The sequence below is a fragment of the Puma concolor genome, chromosome E2 (assembly GCF_028749965.1).
Source record: "Puma concolor isolate L17-30 chromosome E2, mPumCon1.1.hap2, whole genome shotgun sequence".
Lineage (NCBI taxonomy): Eukaryota > Metazoa > Chordata > Mammalia > Carnivora > Felidae > Puma > Puma concolor.
Genome location: NC_141681.1, coordinates 59762217 through 59782910, shown reverse-complemented (window position 1 = coordinate 59782910; position 20694 = coordinate 59762217). Strand labels below are relative to the sequence as shown.

Here is a 20694-nt window from a genome sequence, read left to right as displayed (position 1 = left end):
CAAACACATCCCGCTTCTTGCTGTACTTGCTTCTGGAAGACCAAAAACCCACTGCTACTGAGCACTTGTCTTGTGCAGGCCCTCTTCTCGCCAGCCCACTCAGTTCTGACAGGAGGCACAGAGAGGTCCAGTTACTTGCCCAGAGCCACACAGCTAGTGGTTGACATGTTGGTGGGACCCAGGCAACCAGGTCCCATGCCTAGCAGCCATCACCAGCTGTTAAACACCAGGAGGCAAGGGGTGGAAGCCACCAGAAACTACTCTAGCTCCTCAGGATGGGAGGGAAGGGGTGGCCCAGTGAAGGTGTTGTGTGTGGTTCCCAGCCCGAACAGGACGCCTAAGGTCACCCGTAGCTGGTGGCTCCTGCCCATTATGGGGGCTGAGCACTCAGGAGCCACCACTGAGCCCAAGACCAGCAACTCTGGCTTCAGACGGGCGAGGCAGAGGACACACTCCTGGCCCCCATGGCCAGGGCTCTGCCCATCCCTCCTGGGACCCTTCACTCCCGTGGGCCTGGTGCTTAATCCCCAGGAGGGCTGGGAGCTGCCCCAGGACCCGCTTCCGTCAGGAACCACCTGGACACCCTCTAGGAAGGGTCCACTGTCCAGTCTGAGACCACAAAGCCCTAGAGCGTACGTGCTCTCGTGTTCACAGGCCACACATGCATGAGGCACGAACCAGGACATGAACAGGACATGACAGTGGGCCGACCCTTGGCCCCAATCCTCATCCATGAGATTGAGGCTCCACCAGTCTTTCTTGAAGCTGTGTCCCGTGTCAACAGAGTCTGAGACTGTGAGGACTGTAGTCAACTTTACGTGTTTAGCATCCACTTTCTAATCTGCTGCACTGGACAGTCACCTGTGATGTTCAGAGTAAGAATTTGTACCAGGGGCACCGGGGCGGCTCAGGTCATGATCCCACAGTCCTGGAGTTCGAGCCCCCGGTCGGGCTGCTTGGGATGCTCTCACCTCTCTCTGCCCCTCCCCTGCTTGCTGTCTCACAAATACACATTAAAAAAAAAAGAAAAAGGAAGACCCTGTACCAACCCCCAGCCTGAGGGGCAGGAACACTGGCCTGGACATCGCCAGCAAGACCTGGGCCTGGGCTCCACCAGCCCCCACCCTGGGCCCTCCGGTCCCCGGATGCTGTGACCTGTATGTTATGGCGAAGAACACCCTGCACAAGCAGGCACACACACGCAGGCGCGGCGCCCCAGGCGAGGTGGCTGACATCTTTATTGCTTGGGAGGGGGAAACAGGTGCTCAGGAGCTCTTAGTGGGGCGGGCGCGCCTCCTCTTCACCATCACCGGCTTCTGGCTGCGCAGGATGGCGCTGGCTCTGCGAATGGCGGCCTAGAGCGACAAGGAACGGGCTCAGCCGACCAGCCCTCCCCCAAGGAGGGGTCGGCAGAGGCCCCACCTCAGTTCTGGCAGCCCCACTCACCATGCGCAGGTCTGGACGGTACTTGTTCTTGCGGATCATGTGCCGGATGCTGCTGAGGGTGGCCCGGGCGTTCTTGTTGATGGTGGTCCGCACGTAGGAGGTGGCAGGTTTTCGCTGGCCTAGAGGGTGGCAGGGGTCAGCCTGACAGTCGTCTGGATCTTTAGTGGACCTCCCAGGCAATGGTGGTGCGGTCTCACACCGGACACACGGGTGCCAACGCCATCCACCCATGTACTGCCACAGGCCAGGCCCAGCTGAGCACCCTGACGGGTCTTCTCCCGTGTCCCTAACAGTCATCAACTCACTTGACAAAGGAATGCAGAAGCACTGGAAGGAGAACTCTCATCCAAGGTCAAAGGCACACAGCACAGTTAGGTGAACACAGGCTATCTGCCCGTGCCCTGCGGGCACAACCCCCATGCTGGCCAAGCAGCCAGTGCTCTGGACACCACAGCTCTGGTCTCTTCCTGCCCTACCCCCAGGGCCCAGGCTACCCCGTCTGGAACAAGGGTGTGAGACAAGCCGTGAGGCTTGGCTGAGTTGCTGGCAAGCCACGAAGGGGCCAGGTAAGGCCAAGGTGAGGAAGAGCCCTGGGCCAAGCACCTGCCCTCCCACATGCCTGCACAGGCAGAGCCAGGACTCCCGCTACCCACGCTCAAAAGGAAAGCACCCCCTTTCTTGTGCCACAAAGCTGCAGACCTAGGTTTAGGATCTCAAGTAGAACAACGGGGTCCTGGGTAGACTCCAGGCTCGAAAATAAAGATTGTAATAAAAGGGGTCACCCAAGAAACCAAGGACGCTGCACCACACCAGTGATTTTAAACACTGGCCTTGACCAAGCTGCTGACCTCAGAGCAGAAACATTGCCTCCTCATGTCAGTCCAGTTTGACAGCCCGGGGGAGGCCACCCAACAATGTGAGAAGAAAGTACAGTTTTCAGGGACCAGAGCACCAGAACAGGGTTTTCGGGAGTACCGGAACCCTACAAGCTCGTTCCAAGCTCTCTCTTGCTCGGGTGCTGTGCTCCTCAGAAGGGACAGTAATCCCCCTCTAGCGTGGGAGGGAGTCCCATCAAGAGCCAACAGGCCGTGGCCACTGCTGTCACTGAACAGCATGCTGGACTGCAAACCCAAAGAGAAAGCAGCCGTACTCAAGAGCCCAGGGAAATCCTCATTCCCATCGCTGAAACTAACCCCCTTCCCCACCTCCCCAAGAACAAAGATGGTGGAGCTGGAATACTGACTCAACCTTTACCAGCCTCAGAAACTTTGTCCCCGTGACCTGCTAAAGACACCTGTCCAGGCCCCAGAGCAGTTTATGGGGGTCACGCTACTGCTGCTTCCCATGCAGAACTAGCCTGTCACTTCTTACCTGCTGGCCTGTTTTCCCACCTGTGAAATGGGGACATCTACCTCCCCGACATGCTTCAAGGACTTAACCTGAAAACATCACACGACCGTGCAATCCTGCAACTTAGCCCTTAGAACCACCTGGTGTGGATGACATCCTGCTACGCTTAACAGATGCTCACACAGCTTCCCTCCCGATCTGGGGAATCCTCGATTCCACAGCATTACAGCTGTGACCCGAGAGGGGCCTGCAGCCCGGAGCCAAGCCAGGGCGAATGCTCACCGGATCTCCGCTTCATCACCACCACCACCCCTTTGCCGTCTGCCGCCGGCTCTACGCCCACAGTCTTGCGGTGAATCAGCCCGTTGTAGCGGAAGGAGTTGCGAGCCTTCAGGTTATTGGGCTCCTGGGAAGGAGAACGCATCGGGGTCGCGAGGAGGGAAGGGGCCCCGAGACCGCGAGAGTGCCCCCCTCAGACCCCGGCGTCCCAGCCCCACTCACGGTGCTGTACGTCTGCTTGTTCCTCTTAATCAGGAAGCTGGAGCAGTTCCGCACGACCATCCATTGCAGGTGGGCGGACATGGCGGCAGCTGCGGGAAAAGGGGCAAGGGACAGGAGTCAAAGGGAGTCCCGAACCGGCGCCTCAGGGGCAGGGTGTGACTGGGAACCAGGGCGAACAGGGGTCCCCAGGGGCACACAGCGACCTAGCACTTTGCCAGACGGGGCTGGATGACCTGAGGCGGCGGCCCGAACTCGGGAGGCCGAGACTAACTGCGGGGGATGCAGGGGTGAGAACTCGAGAATTCACAGCGATTTCCAGGGGTGGAGTCGGGGGGGGGGACAGCCAAGGACACAAGGGGCGCAGCGACTGAGGCCACGCAAAGGCAGAGACCCAGGGCCGCGGAAAAGTGCTGCGACCACGCGGGCCGACGGAGAACCCAAACCTCACCTCCGCTCCCTACAGCAGCCGGAGACGGAAAGAGGCAAGCAGGGGGCGGGGCGACGCCTTTAATACCAACACGCATTTCCGCTTCCTCCGTGAGTTCGCACCGCCCCCGCCTCTCCCCGCCTCCTTCCGTCCGCCTCCGAGGCGGCTCGGAAATGTTCGGCCTCTTCCGCCAGCTGGTCTCCTGCCGCTCCAAGACCTTCGGCACTCTTTGGGCAGGGACCCGAGGGCGTGTTCTCGGAGGCGGAGCGCCACCGTTCCGGGGGCCCTTCGTGTGTTTTCGGAATTCCACGGCTGGATTTCCGAGTGGGTCCAGTTCGAGAGGCCCCAAGTCCCTTTCCTCAGCGGTTTCTCTCCGGGGTTGCTCACCAGCGCTTGGCACAGTATAGGCGCTCAACAAGCATTTGTTTTATGAATGAACGTGCCAATCCGTGAATTACCTAAGGCCAGCTCCAGCGTCTTCGGATCCTTCCGCTCTTCGTAACCTCTCGGCTATTCCCGACGAAGGCACGGAGGCCCGCTCGGCCGTTTTCGGAAATCTCAGGAAACGCTCTTCCCCCGGGGTGGTGGCCTTCTCTTATTGGCGCTTGCCCTTTCGGGTCTGTTCGGAAACCCTCGATTTCCATTCGGCCACATTCGGAATTCTGTAGCTAATCCCGACAGACCTCTCAGTTTGCCGGCCTCAGGTCCTTTTAAAATAAACTCTTAGGGGCGCCTGGGTGGCTCAGTGGGTTGAGCGTCCGACTTCGGCTCAGGTCATGATCTCACACTCCGTGAGTTGGAGCCCCACGTCGGACTCTGTGCTGACAGCTCAGAGCCTGGAGCCTGCTTCCGATTCTGCGTCTCCCTCTCTCTGACCCTCCCTCATTCATGCTCTTTCTCTGTCTCAACAATAAGTAGACATAAAAAAAATAAACTCTTAAACCGTTTAGAGTCTAGAGTTTAGAGTCTAGAGATAAGCTAGACGGAATCTCCTCGCAGACTGCCACCCCAGGAGGGCATAGATTCCCTCTAAAGGTCGAGTTCCTTGGAGGAAAAGAGATTTGCGTGGGAAAGCTCTTGGTTCCTTTAGGGGGTCCATACCTGTTGGCCCAGCCTCTTCTCCGTGCCTTGCTGCCTCCCGCTCCCGTTCTCCCGTTCTCCCCTCTCCAGTGTGCCCACTGTCACACCCGTTAAACTTTCTGGAGGTTTGGGGCGCCTGGGTGGCGCAGTCGGTTAAGCGTCCGACTTCAGTCAGGTCACGATCTCGCGGTCCGTGAGTTCGAGCCCCGCGTCAGGCTCTGGGCTGATGGCTCAGAGCCTGGAGCCTGTTTCCGATTCTGTGTCTCCCTCTCTCTCTGCCCCTCCCCCGTTCATGCTCTGTCTCTCTCTGTCCCAAAAATAAATAAACGTTGAAAAAAAAAATTAAAAAAAAAAAAAACTTTCTGGAGGTTTATTTTTTGCCTGATGTAGATCCGTGGCTTCAGCCTCACCAGCACGGGGCTTGGCGCTTGCTGGTGGTGGTGAGGATCTCAGGGGACCCCAGCTCACTAAAAGGAATGGCAATGGCTTAGGTCGACCCCATTATTAATGATGTGTGATCATTTCTGGGAATTCCTTGAGGGCACGAGCTTCCTCTGGTCCCTCTCTATGCTTTTGGGCTTCACCCCGAATGAGTCCTGGCAGTCCAGAGGCACTAGGGAAAACCTCCTGAGCAGACGGGAACCAGGGTATCGGCCTGCTGCCCCCATCAGAGCGCCCAGAGTCTGGAAGGCAGCTGTGCTCACCGCTATAACCACCAGCGCTGCACCAGAGCGCCCAGGATCTAATGGTTGGTGTCCACAGGGCTGCGAGAACCATCCACCTTCGTGCCTCTAGGTTCATTCCCAGGGGCACGAGAGGCCCCAGGAGACAGGCAATGAGTGAGAGAAAGCTCCGTAGGGCCCATGTTTCTTCCATTAGGGCACCCTGACTGCTGATTCTTTGCCTCCCGGAACTCGTTGGGGTCCAGGGGCCTTGTCTGATTCTTGTATTTGACGCCTCCTCTCCCCCCACCCCCTCCACGCCTGGCCCAGCCGTGGGGCGCTGGTGCGCAGGGGGCCCCGGTGACAGGCACTGAGCAGAAACAAGTCGGGGCTCCCATAGCACCCCACGCTGCCTCTTTAGACAACCCTGATCCTTCATGCTCCTTGGGGGTGAATAAGGCCCCTCCCACCTTTATCTGTGAGCCAGGCTGTCCCCCAGCACAGGCCTCTGAGGGCCGGGACGTGCTCAGAAACCGCGGCCAGGGTTCCCCCAAGCCGGGCCGGTCTGCACCCAGCCAGCTCAGGTGACCAGGAGGGCGCCGGGCACACCTGGCGCCGTCCCCTGACCCCGCCCCGGGCCCGGCCGCACCCCGGAACGCTCTCCGGGGGAGCCAGCTTGGCGGAGCAAGGCCATGGCCGCGGCGCCAGCGGTGGGCGCCCCGCAGGGGCCCCCGCCGGGTGTACCGTCCCCGCCGGCCGCCGCGCCAGGGCCTGCGTCCGGCCTGGGCCGCTGCCGGATGGCGCTGCTGCTGGCCGTGGCGCTGGACGTGGCGGGCATGGCGGCGCTGCTGACCGGCGTGTTCGCGCAGCTGCAGGTGCGCGGCCGCGACTTCGGCGACCTGCTCATCTACTCGGGAGCGCTGCTCGTCTTCCTGAGCCTGCTCGGCTGGATCCTCTGGTACACCGGCAACATCGAGATCTCGCGCCAGGAGCTGGAGCGCGACTACGGCCTGCGGCCCTCGGCTCTCGCCCGCCTCGCGCGCAAGCTCTCCCGCCGTTGGTCCGCCCCGGCCTCCTCCTCCGGCCCGCGCGCCGCGCCCGGCTCCCGGGGAGCGCGCCGTGCCGCCCGCGCGCCCCCGCCGCCCGCCGCCAGCTCCCGCCGCGTGCGCCTGCAGCTCGCCACGCTCGAGGCCGGGCCCGGGGCGGCGGGCGCCGGCACCGAGTGAGGCCGAGGTGAGGGGCGGGGCGGCGAGTGGGGCGGCAGGGAGAGTTGGAGAGAGCTGGAGAGACAGGGGAGAGACAGCAAGAGTGATGGGGGAGGCGGGGAGGGGGAGGTGGAGAGACGGGGGAGAGCTGGAGAGACGGGCGGCCGGGGGGGGGGGGGGGGGGGGGGAGGGGGGGGGAAGAGCTGGAGAGACAGGGCGGGGGGGGGAAGTGCTGGAGAGAGATGGTGGGGATAGAAGTCGAAGAATGGGAAAGATGGGGGGATGGAGATGGAGGGAGACAATGGGGAGGAAACACAGGGGTCAAGGTTAGAAAGGAGAGTAGCAAGGCCTAGAGGGTGGAGGGAGGCTCAGACAGCAAGGCATGACAGTGGACTTGGAAGACACAAGGAGACCCTGCCCCCCAGATGAGGTCCAGGGATATCTGTTACCTCACCCCCACACTTGGAGACCCTGCTCTGCACCCCAGCCCCCAGCAGCACCAGGTCCCATTTAATCCTCTCTGTGTAACTGGGTCTCTGCCATCACTACTAGTATCATCCCCATCCCAGTAGGGGACATTGAGGCCCAGAAAGGTGCCGCCTCTTGCCCGAGGGCACACAGCTGGGATTCTTCTGAAAAAGAGGGAAAGAGTAAGAACACCAGGAGTGTGAGATGCAGGGAAGCCTCTACTGTTCTTTCCTTCCCTTTTCTCTCTCCTCTGCCTTTTATCTCCTTTCCTAAACACACACTCTCCAGCTTTGCTCAAACACCTGCTATGGCTCCCTGTTGCCCTCTGAGAAAATCTTAGCCACTCACTGCATGTGGGCCCCACAAGTTTCAGCCCCGCATCCCCTGCCTTCTTTGCAGTTATGATGGCACCCCTCCGTGCATGGACACCAGGGTCCCTCATGTCAATTGACCTCTGTTCATGCTTTCCCTTATAGCAGGAGTGCCCTTGCTGTCTGTACTCCACACAGAAAACTTCCCATGTGTTCATTATGGCCCATCTCAATCTTGCTGCCGTTCTTTGGGTCTTCATATTGTCTGAGTTACCCCTGTTATCTCTTATATCTGTCTTGTTGTATCTGTGTGCTGGTACTATCTCTCCCGCTGGGCAGGCAACATCTTGACGGTAAGGCTTGGGTCTCTGGTGTCTTCATTCTTAGCATGGCCTAGCAAAAAGTAAACTCGGGAAATCAGAGGTTGATGAGTGGGTAGGTGGATGGTTGGATGGGTTGTTGGATGGATGGATGGATGGATGGATGGATGGATGGATGGATAGATGGATGGGGTGGATGGTTGGATGCGTTGTTGGATGGATGGGTGGATGGATGGGTTGTTGGGTGGATGTGTGCATAGATGAAGGGGTGGATGGATGGATATGGTTAGATTGATGAACTGGTAGATAGGTGAATGGGTGGTTGGATGGATAGTTTGGGCAGATAGGTAGGTAGATAGATGAGAGAATGGATGGTTGGATCGATGAGTGGATGGCTAGGTAGAACAATGAATGGATGAGTGACTGAATCACTTTCTCAAATGGATTTCCATAAAAGAGTGAAATCCTGATGTCCTAAGACCTTCTTTGTATGTGAGGAATTAACTTTTCTCCTATGTATTCAGAATGATACTAGTTATATACCCTTCTTTGTGAGAATTCAGAAAATAGTCACTCCAATCATCTGCTGTGTTCTGTAGTTCAGATGAGGAGACTGGTTTAAGAAAAGATGTATGCGAGGTGCCTGGGTGGCTCAGTTGTTTAAGCGTCTGACTCTTGATCTCTGCTCAGGTCTTGATCTCAGGGTTATGAGTTCAAGCCCTGCTCTGGGCTCTATGTTGGGCTTGGAGAAGAAAGAAAGAAAGAAAGAAAGAAAGAAAGAAAGAAAGAAAGAAAGAAAGAAAGAAAGAAAGAAAGAAAGAAAGAAAGGAAGGAAGGAAGGAAGGAAGGAAGGAAGGAAGGAAGGAAGGAAGGAAGGAAGGAAGGAGGGGGGGGAGGGAGGGAGGGAGGGAGGGAGGGAGGGAGGGAGGACGGAAGAAAGAAAGAAAGATGTTTGCATAGCTGAAGCATCAGCTAACACAAAATTTGGCATATAATGCAGAAATACTCACCAGTGGTTAAAATTACCCCTGAAAATCCTTTACCTTGCCCCAAAGTCTAATACATCTGGATGGATCTCCGGCTGGAGCCGCCTGCCTGCCAGAAACATGGGCCAAGCTGACTGGAGCGAAGGCCCCTGTTAGAAGGAAGACAGGCCTGTTCAAACACAGGACTCCTTAGTGGGCAGGGTGAAGTGTTTCCAGTGCATGAAGGACAGAGAACTGTAACTGTAACACAGGGACCTGAAGATTCTGGCCCTGGGTCACTCCCTTCTCCCTCTGGAGCCAAAATCCGTTGAGTGGACAGACAGAGCCACTACCATTCTGTTATTTATCCCCTCTTGTTGTTTTCTTTCTCTGTCAATCTCTCTTTTTCTCTGTCCCTGTGTCCCTGTCTCTGTCCCTGTCTCCTGTGTCTCTTTGTCTCGGTCTCTGTGCCCATCTTTCCCTCTACACGTCTCTGTCTCTCCTCTCTCACTTTCCTGTCACTCATTCTCTACCTGGCACCACTGGGCTCCGGTGAGTTAAAGGCCCACAGGTGCTGCCTCGAAGGGGGGCCTGGAGGGAGATGAAGGAACAAAGGAGAAGGTGTGTGAGCTCCCTGGGGCTAAAGCAGCAAGAAGGGGCTCCCTTCCCCTGCACCCTCAGGCCGCTGGGTGGGGGGCCCAGCAGATGCATGGATACTGGGAGGGGTCCCGAATAGCCACTAACCCTTCCCTTCCTCCTGCAGACGAACCCATGGCCCCACCTGTTGGCACTGGACCAGGATGTGCAGCTGTGCCCAAAATCATTTGGCCACCAGGATGCCTATCTGTCCTCCCCCATTGCCCCCCCCCCCATAAATGGCTCTGCCTCCTAGCACTGTGTGTCTGTCTGGGAGAGGGACAGCCCTGGGGCCGGGCCACACCCCCAGAGGAGCTGCCCATGCCCTTGGGGACCTTGTAGCCAGCTTCACACCGACCCCCCACAGAGGGCGATGGGAGAGTGGGGCCAGGATCTTGAGCACAGATGCCCCCTCCCTCAGTCCACACCTCCCTCAGCCCAGGCCCTTCTGGTGGTTTGGGAGGTCCTCCGAGAAGCACGCAGAGGGACAAATTAGACTTGCAAAATATCTATTGGGAGGAAGCATGTATGGAGGGTAGTTGGTGACACCTGAGATTGGGGGGAGGGCTGGTCAGGATGAGTCTTCAACTGTCTGCACTTCCTCGAAAATGTCTGTCTGGCCTGTGGAGAATCTGAGAGTAAAGTTGTCCACTGGAGACAGCCCGGGTCCACGAGGGGCCCCTCTCATGCTCAGGCATTGATGGGAAACCAGGCACATGCTTGGGGACAGGATCCCAAGGGTAGGCAGCAGGCAGAGGCCGACAGTCCGTGATGCTCCCGCAGGAGAGCTGAGGACCACATTTTCATGGCGGCAGGATGCCACCCCAGCCCAGTTCGGGCACCCCTCAGCCCTGCAGCCTCAGCCCAGGCCACCCCCTGCTTACCCACTGCCCCCCCCCTCAGCCCCCCCCTCAACCCCCCCCCACGATCATGCACACACACGATCACACACACACTCGAGCACACACACACATGCTCACTCCCTGCCCCAGAGCTCGACCATCTCCTGCTCCCATGATACTTAGAAAAGGTACCACAGGTCCATATGCTAGATCTGTATTGAGGGGTCCTGCCAGGAGTGCCCCTAATCATCATCCTCTCCCCCTTCCGTCTCTTCACCCCCTTCTGTCGTCCCTTCCCCTTCGGTGGCCCCTGATGTGTCCAGGTTCCCCTCCAGGGGAAGGGAGGCCCACATGCTGCCCGCGGACCCCTTCTTGTTGCTCAGATTCCCCCTCTCCTTGGACAACAGAGACTCGGTCTTCGACAGGTCACATTTGCCCTTTAAGAAGCCTGGAAGGTTCAGCATATCCCGGCGCTTGGCCCACCTGGCGGGGAGGACGGACACTCAGCCTCAACCTTCCGCCTGCCCCTCGGGGGATGTGGGTCCCACCCCGAGTCCCAGCCCCACTTGCCAGAACAGGCAGATGCTGCAGATCAGGAAGAGGAGGCCCCCACACGTCCAGCCCAGCGCCCACATGTGCTTCCTCCGCATCATCTCTGCACAGAGGAGGCAGCTTTGAAACCGGGGCGGGGGGAGGGAGGGGTCTCCGCCACAGCCCCAGGGACCCTGCCACCAGGCACTCACCGTCTGGGCGCTGGTGGTAGCAGACCCCGTCCCGGTAGCAGCATCGGAGACGCAGACAGAGATTGGGGTTTTCGATGGCCGCCTGGCCCCCACAGCTCTCCCGGTCCCACACATCTCCCTCACAGCCTTGGGACCAACCACACGTGTCAGCTATGCCACAGAGTCCGCCCAGAGCCTCAGAACACCGCAGTCCCAAAGGCAGGCTCTGGGATTGTCTGCCTGGTGCTCACTCTGCAGGACACAGGAGTCCTGCCCCCAGCGCCGCCTCCCTCAGACCCAGGAGTCCTGACCACCCCCCCCCCCCCAGGCCCTCCTCCCTCAGACCCAGGAGTCCAGACCCTCAGCCCCTCCTCCCTCAGACCCAGGAGTCCAGACCCCCAGCCCCTGCTCCCTCAGACCTAGGAGTCCTGCCCCCAGCCCCTCCTCCCTCAGACCCAGGAGTCCAGGCCCCAGCCCCTCCTCCCTCAGACCCAGGAGTCCTGCCCCCAGCCCCTCCTCCCTCAGACCCAGGAGTCCAGACCCCTAGCCCTCCTCCCTCAGAACCAAGAGTCCTTCCCCCAGTCCCTCCTCCCTCAGACCCAGGAGTCCTTCCCCCAGTCCCTCCTCCCTCAGACCCAGGAGTCCTGCTCCCAGCCCCTCCTCCCTCAGACTGGGGATCAGTCCCCCAGTCCCTACTCCCTTTAGACCCAGGAGTCTAGACTGGCTCCCTGTCCTTGGAGGACCCGGGTTTCATCCACTGCTCACTCCATGGGTAGAAGAATCCCTGGATTCCATTCCCATCTGTGAAGGAAAATGGTTGGTGTTGGGGGCTGCGGTATGAAGGCTGAGGAGGCTCCCTGCCCAGCACTCTGACCCTGTCTTTGGCCCCCTCACCTACTGAGCCCTGCATCAGCAGGAAGAGGCTCAAAGCTGGGATCCCAGAGCCCACCATGTCGCCTCCCTAGACCCCTGGGGCCTCTGTGGGGACAGACCTTGAAGGCCATCACCCCAGCAACCAGCTGGGCCCCGCCCACTGCCCACCCAGCTTTCAAGGTTCTAAGTTCTGTTGCCAGGGAGCCCCCTTGACATGGGGAAGAAGGAAGAGGGGGTCACACTGGCCTGGTCGCGCCTGCTTGTTAACAAGCTGCTTCCTTAGCAACCAGGTGGGAAGGGCCGTGGGGTGGGGGTGGGGGCCTGGGCATGAAAATGAGCCTCCGTGGCAGAAAGAGGAGGCGGTGGCGGTGGCGGTGTAAGACGTCTGCTCCCTGTGAACCAGGGGACTCCACGCGGTAGGGCCTGGGGGACCTTCCTGCCAGGGAATCCCTCCACTTAGTAACCTGATGCGATACCTGCAGGGCAGCTCATAGCCTGGGGTCTTCCCCCTAGCAACCAGGGGCAGGGGCCTGAGGCTCCCTGAGCCCCATTGTTAGGGAGGCCCCCCCAACAACGAGATGGACTAGGAGGACAAGGGGAAAATGGGGGTTGGTCGGGGGGGGGGGGCAGAGCACTTGCTCAGGAGTCCCCTTGTCCCAAAGGCACTCCGGGCCTCCCGGTGGAGAAAGTATGGGGCATGTGTAGGGGGCCTTAGGGATGTGAGGGCCCTGAGGCTGGCTTCTCCCTAGGCCTCAATCCACCTACAAATGGGGAAAGGAGTCCATGTGGAGGTCGTCAAGCTTCCCATTTGGTTCCCCTCAGTAAGGAGGAGGAGCCCAACTGGGGAGCTGGGTTGGGACTGCGATCCTTAGTTCTCTCAGGTGAACTTCTAGTCAGCTTTGCAGGGCAGTGAGGAGGGGCCTCCTGGGGCAGTTTAGCTTTGGGGCCTGGATTTCTGAGTCTGAGAGAGGAGGGGCTGGGGGGCAGGACTCCTGGGTCTGAGGGAGGAAGGGCTGGGGGCCTGGGTCTGAAGGAGGAGGGGCTGGGGGCCTGATTCCTGGGTCTGAGGGCGGAGGGGGCTGGGGGGTCAGGATTCCTGGATCTGAGGGAGGAAGGGTATGGGGGCCAGGACTCCAGGGTCTGAGGGAGGAGGGGCTGGGGGCCTGATTCCTGGGTCTGAGGGAGGAGGGGCTGGGGGTCTGGACTCCTGGGTCTGAGGGAGGAGGGGTCTGGGGTCTGGACTCCAGGGTCTGAGGGAGGAGGGGGCTGGGAGCCTGGGCTCCTGGGTCTGAGGGAGGAGGGGCTGGGAGTCTAGTCTCCGAGGGAGGAGGGGCTAGGGGTCTGGACTCCTGGGTCTGAGGGAGGAAGGGTTGAGGGCCTGATCCTAGGTCTTAGGGAGGAGAGGCTGGGGGCCTGGACTCCTGGGTCTGAGAGAGGAGGGGGCTGGGGGTCTGGACTCCAGGGTCTGAGGGAGGAGGGGGCTGGGGGTCTGGACTCCTGGGTCTGAGGGAGGAAGGGGCTGGGGGCCTGGGCTCCTGGGTCTGAGGGAGGAGGGGGCTGGGAGTCTGGACTCCTGGGTCTGAGGGAGGAGGGGCTGGGAGTCTGGACTCCTGGGTCTGACGGGGGAGGAGGAGGCCAGGACTCCTCTGAGGGCAACTGTCCAGAAGCCCAGATCCCATTTCTCTGGAAGCCCTGTGAGGCTGACCCCCTGCCCTGCGCATCTCCTGTAAACATCCTGGTGGGAGCTGAGTGGCCCTGGGCTGCCTCCGTCAGAGATGACACAGGTTAGAGGGGGCTCAGCAGGGGGCCGGGGGTGGGGGGTCATAGGGGTTGTGGAGCTGAGGCCAGCAGCTGATGACCATTTCCTGTGTCAACATCATCTGGACCCACTTCGCAATTCCCGGGATTCCTCAGGGATCAAGGAGGGGGTGGGGGGCGGGGCTGCCAGGGCCCTGGACCGCGGCTTGGGACTGGGGGGGCCCCCGCCGTCACGGCCCTCACCGCTAATGACAGGTTTGGGCTGCTTCTGCGGCCCGCCTGCCCCGTCACCCCCCAGAGGCCAGACAGGACCCCCCAGGGACAGACAGACGGACACACACAGCCTCGGACCTGCTGACCTCACACCAGCCAGCCCCGCCTCGCCCAGGGGGTCGGCACACGCAAGGACCCCCGGCTCCCTGCTAGTATCCCAGTGGTACCTTCCCCCAAGATTGTGACCCCCCCCCACCAGAGCCTCACACACTGGGTCTCCCCTGATCTCTGAGTTTGTTTCTTCCTGTGTCCCTAGATCCCATTGTTTTACATCATTGTTTGTCACTCTGGGGGTTTGTGCTACAGTCTCTGTTCCCGCTTGTCCTTTAGTCTTGTCACCTCCCCAAGGCCTGCCTCTCAGTGTCTGCACCCCACCCCTTCCTTCTTACTGTCCTTGTAGTGGAAGTCGCTGGAGCACCCCTCACCCTGGGGAAGACCCAGGAGTCTGGAGAGTTCCCCCTGCCCTCGCCCTCCTGTCCTGCGCCCACCACATCTCCCTCAGCCTCCTGCAGCCGGGAAGGATGAAAGATGGGCAAACATGACCCCAGAGTCCTGGGTGATGGCCAAGGCGACACTGGGGGTGGGGCGGGGGGACTGGCTCCAGCCACGCACCACTGACCTAGCCCCAGACTCCTGACCTTTTCCGTAGCGTATTCTCCAAATTACAAAAGGCAACACCTTTTTCTCTACCTGGAAGCCAGGGTTTGGGGCCTGGACACTGGGCATGGGGTCTGAGGGAGGAGGGGCTGGGGGCCAAGACTCCTGGGTCTGAGGGAGGAGGAGATGGAGGTCTAGACTCCTGGATCTGAAGGAGGAGGGGCTGGGGGAAGGACTCCTGGGTCTGAGGGAGGAGGGGCTGGGGGAAGGACTCCTGGGTCTGAGGGAGGAGGGGCTGGGGGTCCAGACCCCTGGGTTGAAAAAGGGGGTCTGGTTCCCTGTAGGTGAAAGGGGCTGCCATTTCGAGATCCCTTTTGTTGCTCCCAGACTGGCCCCAGGCCCAGTCCCTATCCCCTCAGGCCAGTCCATCCCCCAGGCTGGTGGCCTGAGTCACCTTGGCTGGCCCCGCCGGTCTGGGGGGGGGGCTACGTCAGTTCTCCCCTCACTGACGCAGCCTTGGGCCCCCCACGCTGACTCAGCCGGAAACAGGCCCCCTGAGGGGCGGAGACCCAGTGGTCAGAGGCCTGGGTCCCTGCGGGAACGGGGGCTGGGAAGGGCCCCTGGGGGGCCCTGGAAGGGGTGGCCATGACAGACCAAGGGAGAGAGAGCTCTTACCTGAGCAATGAGGTCATGTCCCACCATGGGGGGGCTGTGACCTCACCTCCCTGGGGAAGAGAGCCGTCGTCCCCCCCGCCTCCCATGGTGGGGGATGGGAGGGGGAGAACTCTAGCCTCCATTCATCCCCAGAGCCCCCCCTGCCAGCTCAGCACAGGGCTTAGAGGGAGTCTGCTGGGGGACCTTTGGAAAGTCTCGTCACTTTGTCTTTCACTGTCGCTTCTGTCCTGGGTGGGGGGGGGGGGGAAATGCTCCTGGGAATGGAGCTCTGGACCTGTTCCCTCACGGGCTCTGCCCAAGTGCCTGGCCCTCCTCCGGGTACCATGTCCACGCTGCTGTTCCCCCGTCTGTGTGCGTCTCCCCCTCTGGCGCCGATGCCTCTCTGCACCGCGATCTCTCTGCAGATGTCCCCCGTGCCCTGTCCCCAGCTCCTCTCCCTGGCTGAGCCACTCTCTCTGCAGTTCTGTAACCCTCCCTGCCTCCTCTGCTCACGCAACATCTCCACCCTTCTTTCTCTGGGTCTCCCCGCATGTGTTAATAAAAATCAAGAAAGAGAATAACAATGGTTCATATTTCCTGAGAGCTGACTGCGTGCTTTGCATGGGTGAAGTCATTCTTACCCCGGCGTTTGGGGGGTAGGATGGGTACTCGGTCACCCCCATTTCACGGGTGAGGAAACTGAGGCACAGAGGGGTACCGCACCTCCTTTCCATCTCTGCTTCTCTCCCCACCTTCACATCCCTACCTGTCTCCTGGGGAAAGGCTCTGCCCCTCTCTGTCCTCAATGTTCAGCACCTCTGTCTCTCTGAGCACGTCTGTCCCCCTGCCTGTCTGTCTCTTGGGGCCTTTCAGCTCTGTCACCTGCTCCTCTGTTTTCTCTGTATCTCTTCTGCAACCTGCCTCCCCTCTATGACTGCAACTTTGTCCCTCTTCCTCCTGGGGTCTCTCTGCGACTGCAGTGTATCTCCTTAGTGTCTCCGTCTCTCTATCTCTGCCTTTCAGAGGATCTATCTCTGCCCCAATGTCCCCATCTCTCCAAGTGTCTCTGTCTCCTTGCTTGGGTCTCCAAACTCCGTCCCCTTCTCATTCTCCATTCCTCGTCCCACGGGGTCGCTCTGCCTCCCCATCCTGCGTCTTGTGGCCCCATCCCCAGCTCTCCGTGTCCCTCAGTGCCAGTCCTGGTCCTGTGGACCCCCGCCCGCTGCCCGCAGCCGGGCCCCAGCCCTGTGCGCCGTGTGTGTCTGCCCCTGCGGCGGCCGGCCGAGGAGGTGGAGGGAGGGGACGCCAATGACCTCACCAGCCCCTCTCCGACCACCCCCCCCTTTCTCTTTTCAACTTTTCCAACTTTTCCTTCCGTGCCCTCCTCTGAGCAAGGCAGCGTGAGCCCTGCGAGGCAGCCGGCTCCGTCTGAATGGAAAAGGCAGGCAGGGAGGGTGAGTCAGGATGTGTCAGGCCGCCCTCCCCTGCCGCCTGCCCCCCGCCCGCCCGCCCTGGCCCCCTATATAACCCCCCAGGCGTCCACACTCCCTCACTGCCACGGCCCTCGCTGCTCACACGCACATGCCTCCCCTCCCCAGGCCGAGGCCCAGCTGACCCCCAGGGCTCCCCACCGGCAGCGGACAGGGAAGGGTTAAAGGCCCCCAGCTCCCTGCCCCCTGCCCTGGGGAATCCCTGCCCTGTGGGGACATGAACAGTAAGTTGGTTCAAGTTCATAGGGTTGGGGGGGGGCACAGGAAGGGAGGAGGGAGGGACCGCGGCGAGGAGGGTGGGGAGCAGACAGACACAGCGGAATCGGACAGAGAGAGACAGAGGAGAGCGAGGGAGCCGTGGGGAGGCAGAGACGGAGGACAGGAAAGGAGATTCAGAGAAAGCAGCAGGAGGCCGGGAGCAGAGACGGGCAGAGACAGGAGGACGGATTTGAGACGCGGAGACAGGGCAGCGCGAGAGACATGAAGACATACAGACAGAGACAGACAAATGCCGGGAGGTGACCCCCAAGAGCGCGGGACGCCCTGGGAGTCGGCAGACACCCGGGCATCCCGACAGAAGGGCTCCGGGAGGGAAACTGAGGCAGGGAGCCTGAGGAGGTGAGCGCCAAGTCCCGAACGCCGACCCCCCAGGCAGGGGGAGGAGAGAAAGAGAGACAGTGGTGCAGACAGGAACGGGAGAGCCAGACAGATGCGGACCGACGGACAGACAGCAGCCGGGGAGGGCCCGGGGGGCGGGCTGGGGGTGTGATGCGGGAGCGGGGCGGCCCGGGGGGCGCTGATTGGCTGGCGGGCGCGGGGGTGGGCGGGGCGGCTGGGGGATGGGCTGCCGGGGAACCAGCGGGCCGGAGCCCCCGGGGAGCGCGCCGCCGCCGGGTCCCTGTCCGCCTCCCGCGTCCCCGCTGCGCCCGCGTCTCTGCGTCCCTCCGCCCAGGTGTGCCCCGGGGGCATCCCCGGCACCACGGCCCGGCCTTCCGCGGTCCCCCTGGGCAGGGGTCTGGGCCTCCGGGTTCCTGTCCCGGTCTCCTTGCCCCGCTCTCAGTCCGGCTCGGGCTCCCGAGGCCCGGGGAGGGGGCAGGTTCTGGCCTGTGCCTCCCCCCTCATGCCCCGCCCCGGGGCCCAGATTCCGGCGTCCGGGGGCGGACGGGAGACGCCCGGCCCGTCTACCCGCCCCGGGCCGCGTCTGCTCCGACGGGCGGGGCAGCCAGAGCGGGAGAGGGAGAGGGCAGCCCGCCCCGGGCCTGCGACCTGCCCTGGGCGCGCCACCCCGGGACTCGGGACCCCCAGTCCCTCCTCCCCCGGACCCACCAGTCCGGTCTGAGCTCTCTCTGCCTTCTCCCGCCCCCAGGTGTTTGCTGCCTGGTCCTGGTCGCTCTGAGCCTGTGGCCGGATAGAGCTGCTGCCCCGGGGCCACCGCCGGGCCCCCCACGGGCCTCCCCAGACCCTCGGGCCGAGCTGGACAGCGCCGTCCTCCTGACCCGCTCTCTCCTGGCGGACACTCGACAGCTTGCTGCGCAGCTGGTGGGAGGGCCTGCCGGGGGCTGGGCTGGGACAGGGACCCGGAGTGTGGAGGGCTTCTGGGCTCGCAGGGAAACAGCGGGAGGGGGGAGTCTGGGGCCTGTCTGCAGGATGGGGGGACCCTTGGAGCTGGGCAGGGTCCCCCTCAAGGCTTCTTTTTCCCCACAGAGAGACAAATTTCCAGCCGACGGAGACCACAACCTGGACTCTCTTCCCACCTTGGCCATGAGTGCAGGGGCGCTGGGAGCCCTACAGGTAAGGGGAGGGGAAGGGGAAGAGGGGGCAGAGGTGAGAGCTGGGCGGTGGCCAGGGTGCAAGGGGGGCTGGGGGCCAGAGCAGGCGTGTGGCAGGTGTTCCGTGATGCCCCCCATGCCTCCTAGCTCCCAGGTGTGCTGACGCGGCTGCGGGCAGACCTGTTCTCCTACCTGCGGCACGTGCAGTGGCTGCGGCGGGCGGGCGGCCCTTCCTTGCGGACCCTGGAGCCGGAGCTGGGTGCCCTGCAGGCCCGGCTGGACAGACTGCTGCGCCGGCTGCAGCTCCTGGTACGACCTCGCAGCTCCCAGGCCCCATACCTAGACTTGAAACCTGAGACCCTGGGACCCCAGACTCCAGGCCTGCTCGGAGACCCCCAGCCCCCTCGAGTTCCCAGACCCTGGCCCAAAGCCAGCCTGGAGACCCTGACTCTGCAAACTCCAGACCTCAAGAGCCTACATCCTGAGATCTCGGATGAGACGACCCCAGATCCTGAGCTCTGAGTCTCTAAGACCTCAGATGCTGGTTGTGAGCCCTTAAGACCACCAAACCCTGACCGCCAAAACCTGAGACCCAAGAACCTGAGATCAGAAAACTTTAGTTGCCCGTTCCTAGGCCTGACCACAAAGACCCTGGACCTCAAATTCCAGCTCCCAGTTCTGAGACCCCAGCCCTCACCCACAAGTCCCTGAGCTTGGATCCTAGAGGCCCCACATGTAAGACACCAGCCCCAAGATCTTGGACCTGACCCCAGACTTGAGCCTACAGCCCCCAGCGCTCACCTAGCATCAGGATCCCAGCCCTGACTCTATAGACTTCACCCCTCAATCCTCTGAGCTTGGCCCTCTCCAGCTTTGAGACCTCCACCTTTTGGCCCCAGCCTCCACTTTCTGAACCCAAGATGTTGAGAACTCCCCACCCAGAAACCCTACCCTGCGGGTTAAAGACCCTCTGGAAACATGCAGCCTGGACTCCCAGGTTCCAAACGGCCCTTCCCGGGACCCCCCACTGCACCCCCACCCATTGCTAACCTTCTGTCTTCTCCCAACAGATGTCCCGCCTGGCCTTACCCCAAGCACCCCCAGACCCACCAGCTCCCCCACTGGCCCCCCCAGCCTCCGCCTGGGGAGGCATCAGGGCAGCCCACGCCATTCTTGGGGGGTTGCACCTGACCCTTGACTGGGCCGTGCGGGGCTTGCTGCTGCTGAAGACTCGGTTGTGACCAGCTACACAGAACTGCCAACGTCCTTCGATGCCACATCTTATTTATTTATTTATTTGGGGACTAGGGGCATGGAGGTCAGGAGATACCCCCCTCTTCTTCTCCCCCTAATTAGAGACGGTCCCTCCAGGAGACCTGGGCAGAAGAGGGGGGGGGCATCTGTGCCTTATTTATACTTATTTATTTAAGGGCGTGGGTGGGAGGTGGGTGGGCTTGGGGACCAAAGGGTGAGGGAACTGGAGTCCTGGATTCTTGAATCTCTAAGACGTCTGGCCACAGTGTTTCCCTGTTCCCCACGCCTCTGGGCCTAGGCAGGAGCATATATTATTTATTAAACAATTACTTTTCGTGTTGGGGTGGGGAGGGAAGGGAAAAGAGGCCTGGGTTTTTGTACAAAATGCAAGAAACTTTTGTACGATACAGAAGGGGGAATTAAATTTGTCATACACATCCACTTAGAGGTGATTTCTCTGAGGGCTGGGGGCTGGGGTCCCTGGAGTAGAGGGAGGCAGGGACCCTTAGTGGGCAGGACAGCAGAGGGGAGATGGTTGGTCCTCCAGGGCAGGGTCTGAGCCTCATCTGGTGCACAGCACTTCATAGACTCTCAATAAATATTTAATAGAAGGTTCCAGAAGGTCATCCAGTGCCCTACAGTGCTTGTACATGACAAGGCTGCAAGTTCGAGGTCATTCATTATGGCAGTTCACAACAGCAAATTGGAAGCAACCTAGATGTTCAACAGTGAGGGATGGTTTAATAAATGACACCCATCTGTGTGATGGAATACTATTAGCCATAAAGGGGGGATGATACAGAGGCGGCTTTAAGACATAGAGAAAACAGGCTACTAACCATTGCACGATTCCCACTTTGCTTCTCTGGATGGATGGATGGGTGGATGGATATATAGATTTTTTAAGAAGTCCTAGAACACAGGGCACCTGGCTGGCTCGGTCAGTAGAGCATGTGACTCTTGATCTCTGGGCTGTGAGTTCAAGTGCCACGTTGGGCATAGAGCTTACTTTAAAATAATAATTAAAAAAAAAAACCTCCTAGAAGAAAATACACCAAAATGTTGACCATGGTCCCCTCAGGGTGGAAGGC

General features: G+C 60.7%; 4 protein-coding genes and 1 long non-coding RNA gene across 7 annotated transcripts; 3 read left to right on the top strand and 2 right to left on the bottom strand.

Moving 5' to 3' along the window:
• Positions 1 to 1221: 1221 nt before the first annotated feature.
• Positions 1222 to 3877, bottom strand: RPL28 (ribosomal protein L28). The gene is made up of 5 exons (XM_025914689.2): positions 3746 to 3877; positions 3298 to 3386; positions 3079 to 3202; positions 1447 to 1565; positions 1222 to 1355 (listed from the first exon to the last, which is right to left on the bottom strand). Exons 1-5 carry the CDS (start codon positions 3819 to 3821, stop codon positions 1266 to 1268), a joined length of 498 nt encoding a protein of 165 aa, XP_025770474.2. The 5' UTR covers positions 3822 to 3877; the 3' UTR covers positions 1222 to 1265.
• Positions 3878 to 5953: 2076 nt separating this feature from the next.
• Positions 5954 to 9626, top strand: TMEM238 (transmembrane protein 238). The gene is made up of 2 exons (XM_086690727.1): positions 5954 to 6699; positions 9499 to 9626. The coding sequence occupies exon 1, from the start codon at positions 6159 to 6161 to the stop codon at positions 6690 to 6692; it is 534 nt and encodes a 177-aa protein (XP_086546853.1). The 5' UTR covers positions 5954 to 6158; the 3' UTR covers positions 6693 to 6699; positions 9499 to 9626.
• Positions 9627 to 10411: 785 nt separating this feature from the next.
• On the bottom strand, positions 10412 to 11935 carry TMEM190 (transmembrane protein 190). Its single transcript, XM_086690726.1, has 5 exons — positions 11830 to 11935; positions 11701 to 11736; positions 10957 to 11082; positions 10784 to 10868; positions 10412 to 10696 (listed from the first exon to the last, which is right to left on the bottom strand). The coding sequence occupies exons 1-5, from the start codon at positions 11885 to 11887 to the stop codon at positions 10456 to 10458; spliced, it is 546 nt and encodes a 181-aa protein (XP_086546852.1). The 5' UTR covers positions 11888 to 11935; the 3' UTR covers positions 10412 to 10455.
• A 1393-nt stretch (positions 11936 to 13328) lies between these two features.
• LOC147573852 (uncharacterized) lies at positions 13329 to 14129 on the top strand. The gene is made up of 2 exons (XR_015245065.1): positions 13329 to 13592; positions 13865 to 14129. It is a non-coding gene; the product is annotated as an uncharacterized LOC147573852 (long non-coding RNA).
• Positions 14130 to 16877: 2748 nt separating this feature from the next.
• Positions 16878 to 20040, top strand: IL11 (interleukin 11). 3 transcript variants are annotated; one of them, XM_086690729.1, is made up of 5 exons: positions 16878 to 17198; positions 17947 to 18119; positions 18285 to 18371; positions 18497 to 18658; positions 19420 to 20040. In XM_086690729.1, exons 3-5 carry the CDS (start codon positions 18342 to 18344, stop codon positions 19588 to 19590), a joined length of 363 nt encoding a protein of 120 aa, XP_086546855.1. In that variant the 5' UTR covers positions 16878 to 17198; positions 17947 to 18119; positions 18285 to 18341; the 3' UTR covers positions 19591 to 20040. The 3 variants fall into 3 exon arrangements, with proteins under 3 accessions (XP_086546855.1, XP_086546854.1, XP_025770225.2); XM_086690728.1 differs by lacking the exon at positions 16878 to 17198 and adding an exon at positions 17419 to 17532; XM_025914440.2 differs by lacking the exons at positions 16878 to 17198; positions 17947 to 18119 and having other exon boundaries at positions 18166 to 18371.
• The last annotated feature ends 654 nt before the right edge of the window (positions 20041 to 20694 follow it).